A 12,489-nucleotide genomic window follows, 5' to 3' on the forward strand; every position below is an offset into this window, starting at 1 on the left:
TAGCGTTTCCCTGCACCTGGAACTACTCATCCTGGTTTCACGCAGCGTCGTTGCGGGGAGGGGGGGGACCCAGGAACCATCACGCCAGAAAAACGGGGCAGGAGGGAGGGTTCAAAAAGAAAAAAAAAGGAAACCCCGCAATTTCGCGCTGATTTCCTCCCGGCAGCGCGAAGGCACAAAGAGAACGGGGGGCGCTGTGGGGAGGGAAGGAGGGAAGGAGGGGTTCCCCGGAGGCGGGGCCGGGCGGCGCAGCCGGGGCCGGGAGCGGCGGAGCGGGAGGCGGCAGCGGGAGCCGCGGGAGCCGCCATGGAGCCGGGAACGCGGCGCGGCCGCCCCGCCGAGGAGCCACCGCGCCCCGAGGACGAGGAGGTGGATCCCCGCATCCAGGTGAGCGCCGGCCTGCCTTCCCAGGGGCGGCTGCGGCTCTTAAGTTCATTGTAATGTGTCATGTTACGGCTGTGTACGATAATGGTTGCCTTTTATTTCGTTGCTTTTGCTGCGTATGTGCATATATATATATATATATATATATATATATGCATGCATACGTACATACATATATATATGTATATACACATATGTATCTATAGATATATATATATATTTTTTTTTTTTAATTTTTTTTATTTTTTCCCCCGGAGCAGCCCGGGTATCTCAGCGCCCGCCGGGAGCGAAGGAAGCGCCCCCGGAGCGCCCCAGCCCTTTGTTACCTCGGGCATCGCTCCGCGCCGGGCTCTGTTGGGCGTCCCTCCTTCTCCTCCCGAAATCCGGCCCCCCTCCCCTTTTTAGTTTTGACCATGACACCGTGACCTTGCTCGTGGAGCGGGACTAGTGCTTAGAAATTCATAAATGCGGGAAAACGTAGGCTTTAAAATTTTACTTCGTTATTTCAATGATTATTTTTTGTTTCTTGTAAAAAGGAGATTTATGGTGCTTCCTCTCTGTGAATGCCTTCTGCAATGCTTTTTATTCCTGCATGGTTTCTAAACAAAGCTTTTCTCCTCAAAATCGTGCCTCGACCAATAGCCTGGTGCAAACTTGGAGCGCGCTGTAGTCCCTGAAATGAAATGTATTTTTAGGTCTCTGCAGATTTATGGCTTTTGCCTCCAGCATTGCTGGGGCTGCTTGTCATGAATGAATATAACACGTGTGTACATTGCTGAGAGGATCCTTGGCATAGGTCCCTGCTCGCTGTAATTGTCATTCTTTTCTCCATCGTGAGCATTTCGTTTTCCAGGGCTGTGCAGAGCGATGGCAAAATTCTCAAAACATGGTTACACAGAGTGAGGCCCTCAGCAAAAAGCTAGCCTAGTACTGCCCTGATTTTAAGAGGCTGAGCTTGGTTGGTGTCGATCTAATTTTAGCCTTAGGTTCTTCAGCTTGCAACACGTTTCCACATATACAATTTCTGAATTGCTGGCAAAACAATTGTTTTTGTTGAGTTTTCTTGTTTGGTTTGAAAAACAAGCTGCTGTGTCTGCTTCCATGAGAGCCATGAGGTTTTGAGCCTTACACTAAGAGACAATTAGGTAATTTTTGGATGAGTGTTTGTTTCAGACAACATGGATACTCGAATTTTCCAAATCCTAGGAGTAGGAAACGAAATCTGACCACTGAGGATAAGAGAGCTAAACTGTTGTAATTAATTCCTTTCTGGTTGTAACCAGAGTCATTCTTGTAGTCTAGTGGGAAACTGCTCAAGTGACAATCAATTTACGACGTTCAGTTTGTACCGCAAAACATTTCAAGGTGTATTCTGTTACACTGGTTGCCAATTAAATAGCGTTTAAATTGGAGAACACTCCTGTTAAAAATCTTAGTCTCGCCTGAAGGAACATGTTACTCAGATAAAGAAAGCTATCAGATCTGCTTCTCAGGGTTGCTTTTTGTGGTAAGAAAGTCAGTAAGAATGAGCTTTATTTTTACAGTAGCTTCATTCATACCACCTCTACTACGTGTTTATTCAAGGGATTTAACGCCTTTGTTTCTACTGTTAAGGCATCAAAATGTTGGCAGGAAGGCGAATTATGTAAACGTAATTGTATGTCCCATTGACTGATTGTGTTCTGAAATGGTTTGCCAAAATCCAGTATAAAATGCCTCTTGTGCGGCAAGATGTGTTTCTTATCAGTTCTGTCCTTTCGCAGTGTGGCCCCTGTGATAGTTACAAACTTTATGCCAATCTTTCAGGGTGGGTGTGTCTGTCTGCCCAGCACCTTGCTGATACTGACTGCATTGATTAACGAGACAGAGCTCGCTGTACCTTGTGCCTGTTTGTAATAGCGAAGAAATAGCCAGAATAGGAAATGTGTTACCTTAATATAAAACTATAGAGCTTCTCTGATTATTTTTTCTTTTAAGTAGCAAAGTAGAAGACCAGTGGCAAAGTTAAGCTAAACATCTCAAGGTTTCCTCTTTTCACTAAGTGCATTAACCAAAGCCCTTGTGAGGTTTTCAGTGGAGATGCTGAATGACTCTTCTCAGACATGTTTTCTTTCCCTGATTTTTTACCATGCATCTGACTTTCTTTCCTTCTAGGGGGAGCTAGAAAAACTGAATCAATCCACAGATGATATCAATCGCAGAGAGACGGAGCTAGAGGTACAGAATTTATCCTTGCATTTTCCTTTTGTGCATGTTTATGAACAGAGGACAGTGTTTTTGAGTAGGTTGCCTCTTGAATTTGTGCATCTTGAATGGTAATTTTCCAGCAAGAATCTGGTGATGATTTTTTTTTAAAGTATGAATTGACCTAAGAGCTGAAAAGAAAGGGGAAAGGTAGAGGTATGCTGACAGTGTAAAAACCCTCGCACGCAACCATTGCCAGGACTTAGTTTTGGGTTTTGACAGTAAGCTTAGACAAGTTTTATTTTTACAAGTCACTGTTATGTGTTTGTTGATTATAGATAGGGAGAGTTTATTTGGTTAAGAGGTTTTTGCCATACAACTGTCTTGCCAGGACCTTTTCTTTGGTGGCTGTTTCGGGTTTTTTTAGCTTGTTATCTTTGCCTTTTTTGGTCATTACTTCCTGAGCAAGAAAGGTGATGAAGGAAAGACTTCCTTGTTATGCAAAGAGGTTTTTGTGGATACTTAAAAATCTAATGGCAGGTTCTGAAGAAATGGTTTCTAAATCCCCAAATTTGAGCTTCGTCTATTTGGTAGTTATCCTGGAAGGATCAACATTATTGATCTAATGTTGAAGCAAAACAAACTGTCTTATTTGTGTGTCTAAATTTTCTTTTGTTTGCAAAACAAAGTAGATAAACACAGTGGAAGTATAAGATGAATATGCTGCTAAAGAAAAGCTGGCATAAAATATGAATTTATATCCTAAATAATTTTGATATCATTACAAAGTTTTGAATACTGTATCTAAACATGCTGAGATTGCAGTGAGGAACATACTATAAAAGTACATCTGTAGATTTCTGTCTGTACCTTCAAAATGCAAAGTCTGGTTTGTTCGTTTGTTTTTTAATGTTTAAATTTTTTTTTTCTTTGTGTCTTTTCATGAGATGGATACCTCAAGCATGGGGTGGTTCTTGGTAGAATTTTAAAATACTGGAGTATCTGCTGAGAGCACTGAACAGGAAATGAGTTATGATCTTTGGAAACTAAGCAGTCTTGTCTTGTAGCTTTTTTCTTCTCTCCACTTGTTTGCATTTTCTGTCATTTGTGGCATGTAGATCACAAATTTATAGGTAAACAAACTTAGTTAAAAATGAGGAACTATTTGCTATACAAAATGAAACTGTATTTTTTTTCTGTGAAAACTGCTCCGTGTCACTAGCATAATTTAAATTTTATGAGTGAACTTTAAAAATTAGTATTCTAGTCTGCAACAGTAGCAATTAAATGGACTTCAGGAGTCTTTATGTAGATATATTGAAAAAAAACATACGTATCTTTTCAGTCTCCTTATTTCATGCTGAGGTACTAAAATTGAAAGATGGTGTTATGGATAGTTGCCTGGATTTCATTAATTTTGTCATAACCTTGCAGTGAGGACATATTATGAAGCAGATGGAATAGTAATAGTAATGCAAAGGCATCCTCATGGAATAAATCCCAGTGACTTTAAGATGGGATTTTGCTGCTTGATTAAAATTATTCATGTGATCAAGTGTTTGTCGAGCCTGCAGATTTGTAGCTACTGTGTGTGACACGTGCTGAGCTGTGGAGGTTGAGAGGCTCCTGGAAATATAACTGTAAATAAAAGAGGAGAATTTCCACGTTAGCTCGGTCTTACATTGTTGCTTACTCAGCCTTGTAAATATCAGGTGTTAGATAGGTGGAAATCATATAATCATTCTCTGCACTTTGCCATTAAGTGTTTACTGCAGATCTACTACTGTAAGCAATTTTTGATGGAATTGAGGTGAAATACCACCATGAGTATGCTTTCTTGAATGTTTCTTTTGCACTTTGCATCCAAAAATCTTACTAGATGGATACCAGTTTGTGGTATAGTGCAACTGCATAATTTTTAATCTGTAAAGATATTCATTACGTTTGATCTGCTAAATATTGAGGACAAATGCAGTTGGATGATGTAAGCAAGGCTTGATTTATATACAAGTTGATAAATGCATTTTAAATGGACTTAAAACCTTTCTAGGGGAAAGGAATAAAAAAATCCCACAACACCCAACCCTTGTGGTTAGCAGAAAATCTCTGCATTCATACTCTGGACAAGAAAAGAAAGATTTGCCAAGCAGCCTCATAGGATAAATCCGGAGTTTGGAAGGAGGAGTTTGGAAATGGGATCATTCTGTTTCAAAGGCTTCCAAAATCCATGAATGCTGTCAAAAATGCGGACTTCTGGGAGAGCCATGCTGAGTTTCCCTTTGAAGATGTGCACTTTTGGCTCTTATTAGTTGCTTTGGCTCCCTCTTGCTACCCCTTCCTAGTTTGTGGTGTTCCCACTATATTTCATCGGAAGAAAGATGTGTGTGGATGTTTTTTAACCAGACAATGGAGTTATATTTATCCTGTTTTGCTAGTATCATTTTCTTCATCTTTTCAATATCTTTAATGAGAGCATAGATGCATCATTACATTATTTAGAGCACAAGTTGCTGACTGCCATCTTCCTGTAGCATTACTTTGTAGTCCATGCATTCCCACTGTTGATTTTTTTCCCAGAATCTCGAAAAGCAATGGGAGTGTTTGAGTAGAAGGTATATTTCTTGGAAGGAAGTTCAGAAAAAGACACCCATGTTTTTGTGACTTGATGTACTCTCTGATAAGCAGGAAGGGTAACCTTGTGGCATCTGAATTCTGCAAGACTGTTCTGGGCTTCCTGTATGCAGCTTTGTGTGAGTCGCTCTAAGTGGGACTGCTGGCTCTCTCCAGTTCCCATTAAGTGGAAAAAAAGGCTTGTTAAATCCTTCTAAACCCATGCCTCTCTTCTTGCTGTGCCTCAGGTCTGCATCTGCAGAATGGAAGTAATAATGCTGCGTTACCCAGTGGAAAATGTTACAGGGCTGAATTCAGTAGAGGCTTCTAGAATTTTGAGACTGCACTGTCTTGGTGTAGCCACAGGAATGTCCATGTTTGAGCAATGTAGAAAATACTGGTGTCTACTGTTTACAGAGGTGATAAAACGGGGAATTCTGTTTTAAGTTGCCCAGCCTGCCGTTTCTTTAAGTTCTGCACTGAAACTGCCTTATGATCTGTTTTTAAGATGAACAGCCTGGGTTTTTTGATCTTTTAAGTATATTCTGCACCCATACCTCCTGTGAGAACACTGGATATACATGCATGGCATGACTTGGACAGATACGTTGAAGTTGGCTACATCTACTTTTTACTTGGAAGAATTACTCATTTTTTTGCTCTTTTGACCTATCCTATTAAACTCTGAAGAAATATCCTGACCTGCTGACGCTCGCAGCCTTCTCAGGAGTTGTGGACCTGCTGAAGGGCACTGAGTGGCTGGTAGTTATATGTTGTGTTAATGTATTGCCTGTTAATGAATCTTTGATTAGACTTGATTTAAAATCCATAATGCTACTTATACTAAGTGCAATACTGAGCGTTACTGACACAGCAGAAGGATGATAAGGGTTCCCTGGGGGATTTAACACTTGGCTTCGCTAATGTCCCTGTTTATGTTTGAAGTGTCTGTGAAGAGCTGGGGGAAACATCTTGCAGGGGAGACACAAGTGTGTTTTTTGGCCAAATGCAAGAGATTTTTTCCTGTTTATTGGAAATGCATCTCCATCTGAACTCGCACCAGGAGCTGAGAATGTACTTAACAAATGTGCAGGATTTGCCTGTCCAGCCACCTCATACAGGGCTTGGACTGGCTCTGAAAGTACAACTCAGCTGTAACAAATTAACCCGGGGACCCTCTGGCAGCATTGCGGGGAGGGGAAATGCAGCACATACCATTAAAATTACCACTGGAATCCCAGCTATCCCAAATGTGGTTTTTGTTGGAGAGAGTTTTTTTGTGTTGCTGGAGCTACGAGCTTGCCAGTGTTTGTTCATGGGAGATAGTGCACAGGAAAACTAGAGCCGAACAGTGCTGCTTTCAGCCATGCTCGTTGTTAGAGCATGGTTGGTATCCTTTTGTGCTTTCCTACATTCTCTAGTCCTGATCTGCAGGATTTGTGTTGCTACTAGTCCTGGATTTATCATAAAGGTCACCCTGGGTTTTTGTTGTTGGAAATAAGGAAAGGGTTTTTTTAGCTGTGGTGCTCTTTTGCTTGTGAGCCTTGTCAGCATTTGAACCCCTCTCAGAAGGGGAAGGACTTTTTGTTGTGGTTTAACCCCAGCTGGCTGCTAAGCATGACACAGCTCCTTGCTCCCTCCCTGCCGCTGGGATGGGAGGGAGAACCGAAGAGTAGAAGTGAGAAAACTCGTGGGTTGAGATAAAGACAGTGAAGTAAAGCAAAAGCTACACACACAAGCAAAGCAAAACAAGGAATCAATTCACTGTTTCCCACTGGCTGGCAGATATTCACCAGTTATTTAGAATTGCTCCTTACTTCTTCACTAACATGCTTGGTTTTAGGAAAAAAACTCGAGCTGTTGACCCTATTACACATAAAATATGTAAGTAGATTTAAAAAACAAAATCCTCCATCTTTCAGGTTTTAGAAAAATGACCTCTCAGTGTCTGGAATCTCATTCTGAGCGTGCCTGCTTGGCTTGAGGAAACATCTATCTGTGGAAACATCCGCCACCTTATCAGTATCCCTGTGCAGCATTTTCCAGTGTCCACAAAAGAATGCAGAGATAAGGGCAAAGCTCACTGGCTGGTGTTCCTGCTGGCTTTTGGAGGAGGATGTACATGCGTGATGGATTTGTCCAGCACTATCAGGATGTGGAAATCTTTCCACATCTCTTTACGATCTGCTTGCTTCCATAGGAAATGGCTCCTGTGTGTGAATTGCTTGTTGTTTTGCCTTCTGCTTTCATCCAAGGATGAGTAAGGGAAGGCTTCTTCCTCTGCTGTGGCTCTGGAAAGATTTTGTCAACCAAGTGAGTCAAAGGGCTTTACTTGATTCATGCTCTTGAAGAAGAGATGGGTTTGCCTGAGAGAGGAGGGGTTGGGTGGAGAAATGTTGCTTTGGAAGGAGCACCCAGTACCCTCCCATGCCTTCTCTCTTCTTCTAAGAAAATTAAAAACATTTGTAGTAAAAAGTATTGGTAGTCTCAGTTTGTAACTGTTTGCAAGCAGAAGGTTAGAGCAACTTTCAGGTACTGATTTTATATTGTTCTTAGATGGCAAATTAGTAGCTGCCCAAAAAACAAAAAAACAAAGACTTTTCTTATCCCTTAAAAATTGAGATACTACTTATCCCCTTCCTTGCACTTTGTTTTATAAGGTTGGGTCGCCAGTCTGGCTTACATGAATTGCTTGGGTACCAAAGGGATGATAAAAGTGTCTTTAACTGGTTTGATGCTTGAGGGTAGATTTCTGAGCATGCCTTGTTTAGTGTGGATGTATGATACTGATGCTGTTTTAGCTTGGAGATGAGCTTTTGCACCTGGTAAGTCTTTGTAGCAGAGAAGATGGGTATGGATACTGTCAACCTCTTGGAAATAGATGAATCCTGTCTTTTAGTCAGCAGTTCCACTTCCCATGCATCTCCCATGCTTGCCAGAGGTTCTGCACACCAGACTGGCAGAACAGTCATGGGACAAACTTTGTAAATGAAATTTAAATGTCCTTGGTACTAAGATGATTCAGACATGATTGATATGTAAATTTCATTTTAAAAATAAAGTTTTTTGAAAATACATGTTTCATTTGATGGGTAGAAATAATTATTTGCTTATCATCTGGCATCTAACACCAGCTCATCACCATCACTCATGAGTGAGGAAAACAGGCATGCTTTTTTCTCTGACAGGTGCCGTATAGGTTGAAAATTGTATTTTAGTTTTTTTCCCCACATTTGAGGATGGATCTTCAAAGTGCTGCTGTAAGGATGACCTGTCCTTTAGTGTGGTCCCTCTTTCTGGTGCAGTGTCAAAAAGCTGCCCAACAGCAAGTCACTGGAAACAAAGTCTGCTTTTAATAATGAGCTATTGCAGCAAAACCATATATGGGATAGAGGTCTGGTGTGCTCCCTAAGACAGTGATAGTGAAGTCTCATTTGAAAGAAAAATGCTAAGGATTTCCAGGAAGAAAGTTGATGAGCGTGGAGCTCTTGCAGCCCTGGAACAAGATGTTGAAACGTAAACTGCAGCTGTCCATGTGCTACACTAAGTGCTCAGCCTGCTAGAGAGTGTGTATGACAAACACCTAGCTAGTGAGAGTCTACTTGGTAAGGCTGTAATTTAAGTGAGAAGCTTCTCCTGCGATTTTTTTTTTTTTATTTAAACCTTCTAACACACATTGAGGATAAAGTGCCTTAATCAGGTTTTGTCCAGCTTGGAAAAGGTTTATCATAATCTCATTTGAGCAAATAGGAGTGAAAAAACATTGAAAGCTGACTGGCTAACATTTTCAATGTCACCTTTATTTCTAAAATCAGAAGCAAGACATTCTTAAAAATGATCACAGAAGATTAGGAGTGCGTAGCAGGGGAAAACATGTTTTTAAAATGTCAGAGTGTTTGAGATGTCTCATGTCAGTTACATTGCTTCTGTTGGAGTCTGCATATGTATTCAGCGCAGTGATGAGATAAACAAAATATGTTTTTAAAAAACAAAAAATCCAAAACATAAAAACCCACCCAGAAATGGTGAGTGTGACTCACATATTAACTAAGACTGCTGTTATCAATGAATAGCACTTCTGCTGGAATGAATTATCTTTCAAGAAACTGAAATACAGAAACTAGAGATTGAGGAGTGTGCTAGAAAATTTCTATGGCATATGCTGCACCCTCTTGGTTTTGCTCATGACAAGAAGTTGCAGGAATTGACGTATTTTCCTCTCTCTGTTATCCATGTGTGCTAGATAAAGGTCTAAATGAAGCAAGAGTTTGGCAGTTAAATAGTAACACTTGTATGGAGGGGCAAATCATACCAGAGGATTTGATAAGTAGCTTGAAAGTGTTGTGGTTGTCTTTCTAACATAGATGTAGGACTTACCCTGTGCTGGGGATCACGGATGAGCTGCAGTGATGTGCTGTTCTGAGCCTCTAAGTTTTTGATTTGAGTGTCCTTACAGAAAACACCATTAAGAGGATTTATAGCTTTGAACCACTTCACATGTGGGTTGAAGTGTCTCACTGACAGTAACTTGGGAAAGCAGACATCAAGCAGTGAATTAAATCAATTCCCAAGTTACTGCCTTGACCATAAGCCCATTCATTTCCATGAGCAGCAGGTGTACTTCTCATGTCACATAGGGAGTAAGTGCACCAAGCCCAGTCCTACTGGTGCAATTGCCTTGGTGCTTCTGACCTCCCCATTTTCAACATGAAGCACAGAAACAGCTGCTGCACCTGTAGTTCTTACTCAGACTTCCCCAGGATTACCTGCCAGGGGAGTTTTGTGCTGTCCCAAGGGTGATGTGTTATGCAGGTGCTCTGCCAGCCCATGGCACACACTGAACTGAGGAGCGTGGCTGAGTTTTCAGGAGGGATCTGTGACCTTGCTGTCCCTCTGGAGATGTTTCCATAGCTCCCAGGTCAGAGCCGCGGCCAGGAGAGCTCGGTCATTGCGAGTTGAGGCTGGGTGGTGGGAAGGCAGTGCGTGGGCACACACACTGCAGATACACAGTGTGGGATGGTTTGCTTTTGTAGAGTAGTTGGGGATGCTGAAGGGTAAAAGTGGTTTGTGTAGGGCTGCATCTCACCTCAGAGACCTCGGCATCCTGCGATGGCTGGAAGCCTTTGGTAGGGGGTCTGATCCCAGCAGAGAATTGAGCATCTGCTTGCTCTGTCATGCAGAAGGTGTTGGAGCCTGCAGGCTTGTGTTCCTGACAGTCAGGAGCCCGAGAAGAAATGTCACGTAAAATAAGTTGTGATGGATGATACAGATATAAAGTTCTGGGGTGTTTTGGTTTTCATTATTGTTCTTCACTGCAAGAATGAGGGTGATCAGACTTAAATTCAACCTTAAAAGAAGAACCAGCCATCTTTGGAGGAAAATAATAAACTAGAATTTCACGCCAGTGTATTTTTCAGCAGAAGCTTCCTGTTCTGTGTAACTAACTACTGTGTGGAGTGGAATTGTGCTCATGGGCAAATGTGTATTTCACCATTCCTAAGACCTGTGCTTCAGGCACCAGTTAAAGGAGCACTTGAGTTCAGTAATTTGTATCTGCTTTAATTCGTCAGAGTTAAAGGGAAATGAATGGCTACAGAAGTTGCTGTTGATTTGACTGCTTTGTTCTTAGTGTCTTTTGGTTTTTGTTTTGCTTTGTTTTTTTAAACTCCAAGTGGGGACTAGCCATCTTTCTCCTATTGGATAAGACTGTATATAATTCTTACGTGAATAAACTTGGGATAGGGCTCCAAGCACAGATTTGTGGTGATGATTTCTTTATTCCAAGTGCTTATCTTAGAAACATGGGAACTGAACTTTTTGATGAATCACTGCATGGGGCTTTTTTTACTTAAACTATTTGCTTCCTATAACTAATAGCTTTATATGCAGCTTTCACAAAGAGAGTGAAAAGGAATTTTCTGGCTAATTCATTTAGAAATGAGCTTTTAATTCTGTTCCTACACCTGCAAAGAATTTTTCTCTTTGCTAAATATACTTCAGTACTTAATATTTTTCTTGCAATATAGTCATCATGCTTGGAGTCTTTTTTCAGTTACTTATGAAACTCATTTTGAGCAGTGAACCATGTATGGTCCAGTAATGTAATTGGAAATATTCAAATTCTTCTCACTGAGAAAATCATTGACTCGATAAATATTGTTTAAATGATACATTTCAGGTGTTCACTGTGAAATGAGATTATTGACTGGATTTGAGTTAATGAAATAATAAGTTAATGTCCATTTAATTCTCCGTTTTTTACCTTGTTGCCCATTTGAATAATTCCTTAGAATAAAATGGAGTACCATAGCTATTTGCCGTGGACTAAAATAATGCTGATGCTGGTTCAGGTTTTACATAACACTAAAAAGGAAGCAAAGAAGCTTTTACAGAAGTATGTTGCTTTTTCTGTACAAACAGATGAATTGTTGCATTTTTTTCCACTTTTGAGAGCATAGTGGCAGCTTGCAATGTATTTTAAATCTTCCAGTGAATAAGCAGTTTTGCATTCTAGAAATCCTCAACAATAACAACAAAACCTTCCTGAATTAGGGCACTTCTTCAAGCCAGCTGCTTCCTGATTATCAACATGTCACTCCAGCAGTCTGCATAAATGCTGCACTCTAATCAGAGTTACAAGCCTTGTTGAGAGCTCACATGGCCCTTCCTCTTCATCTCCTTAAATCCTGGGCCGGGTCCCAGCCTGAATTTGCATCAATCTGCAATAATTTCATATATTTAGAGTCTGTGGTGGATTCTGAGATTGAAATCAGAATCACTTTACATGTGTGGAAATTTCAGTGGAGCAGAGAAAATATTTTAATTGCTTCAGCTAATCATATAAGGAGCGCAACTCATCCCATTTGGAAGTAGCTGGATTTTTTAAATATAAAAAATATTAACAGTGAAGTGGAATGTAGGTGCCCTTCTCCATTGATAGAAACCATAGCTGAAAAGATGGGCTTTCTATGCCAATTCCAGCTGACTTGCTAGCCTGCTGTGAGGATTTGGCCTGCCTGCTAGCACCATTCTAGCATTATCTATATGAGATATCTTTGCCATTGAAGTCCCTCTCAGAACTGGTCACACTGCTGTTTGCCTCCTCAGAGAGTGAGCAATTTACAAACAATTCCTCTCTGAGAAACCCTGCCAGAGGTAACATCTAGAACAGGCTGTTGTAGGCTTTATATAAAAGCTGTCACTGAAAGACAAATATTTGGCATCCAGGATGCCGGCTTTAGGATTTGGCTCTGGGTTCTAGGGTTCCTCTGCTGAAAAATTCTGTCTAAGTCCAAATTCCAGTAACTCTTT

At 41.0% G+C, this 12,489-nt stretch overlaps 1 protein-coding gene across 1 annotated transcript in view; it reads left to right on the forward strand.

Annotated features, from left to right (window-relative positions):
• The first annotated feature begins 236 nt into the window (after positions 1–236).
• SH3BP5 (SH3 domain binding protein 5) overlaps positions 237–12,489 on the forward strand; it is a 51,110-nt gene continuing 38,857 nt past the window's right edge. The window contains exons 1-2 of the mRNA XM_014878381.2: positions 237–387; positions 2,539–2,601. Of these exons, the coding sequence (XP_014733867.1) occupies positions 307–387; positions 2,539–2,601 (144 nt within the window). The 5' untranslated portion in view covers positions 237–306. The remainder of the gene's footprint in view (positions 388–2,538; positions 2,602–12,489) is intronic.

This window comes from Sturnus vulgaris, chromosome 1 (assembly GCF_052056855.1).
Source record: "Sturnus vulgaris isolate bStuVul1 chromosome 1, bStuVul1.hap1, whole genome shotgun sequence".
NCBI lineage: Eukaryota > Metazoa > Chordata > Aves > Passeriformes > Sturnidae > Sturnus > Sturnus vulgaris.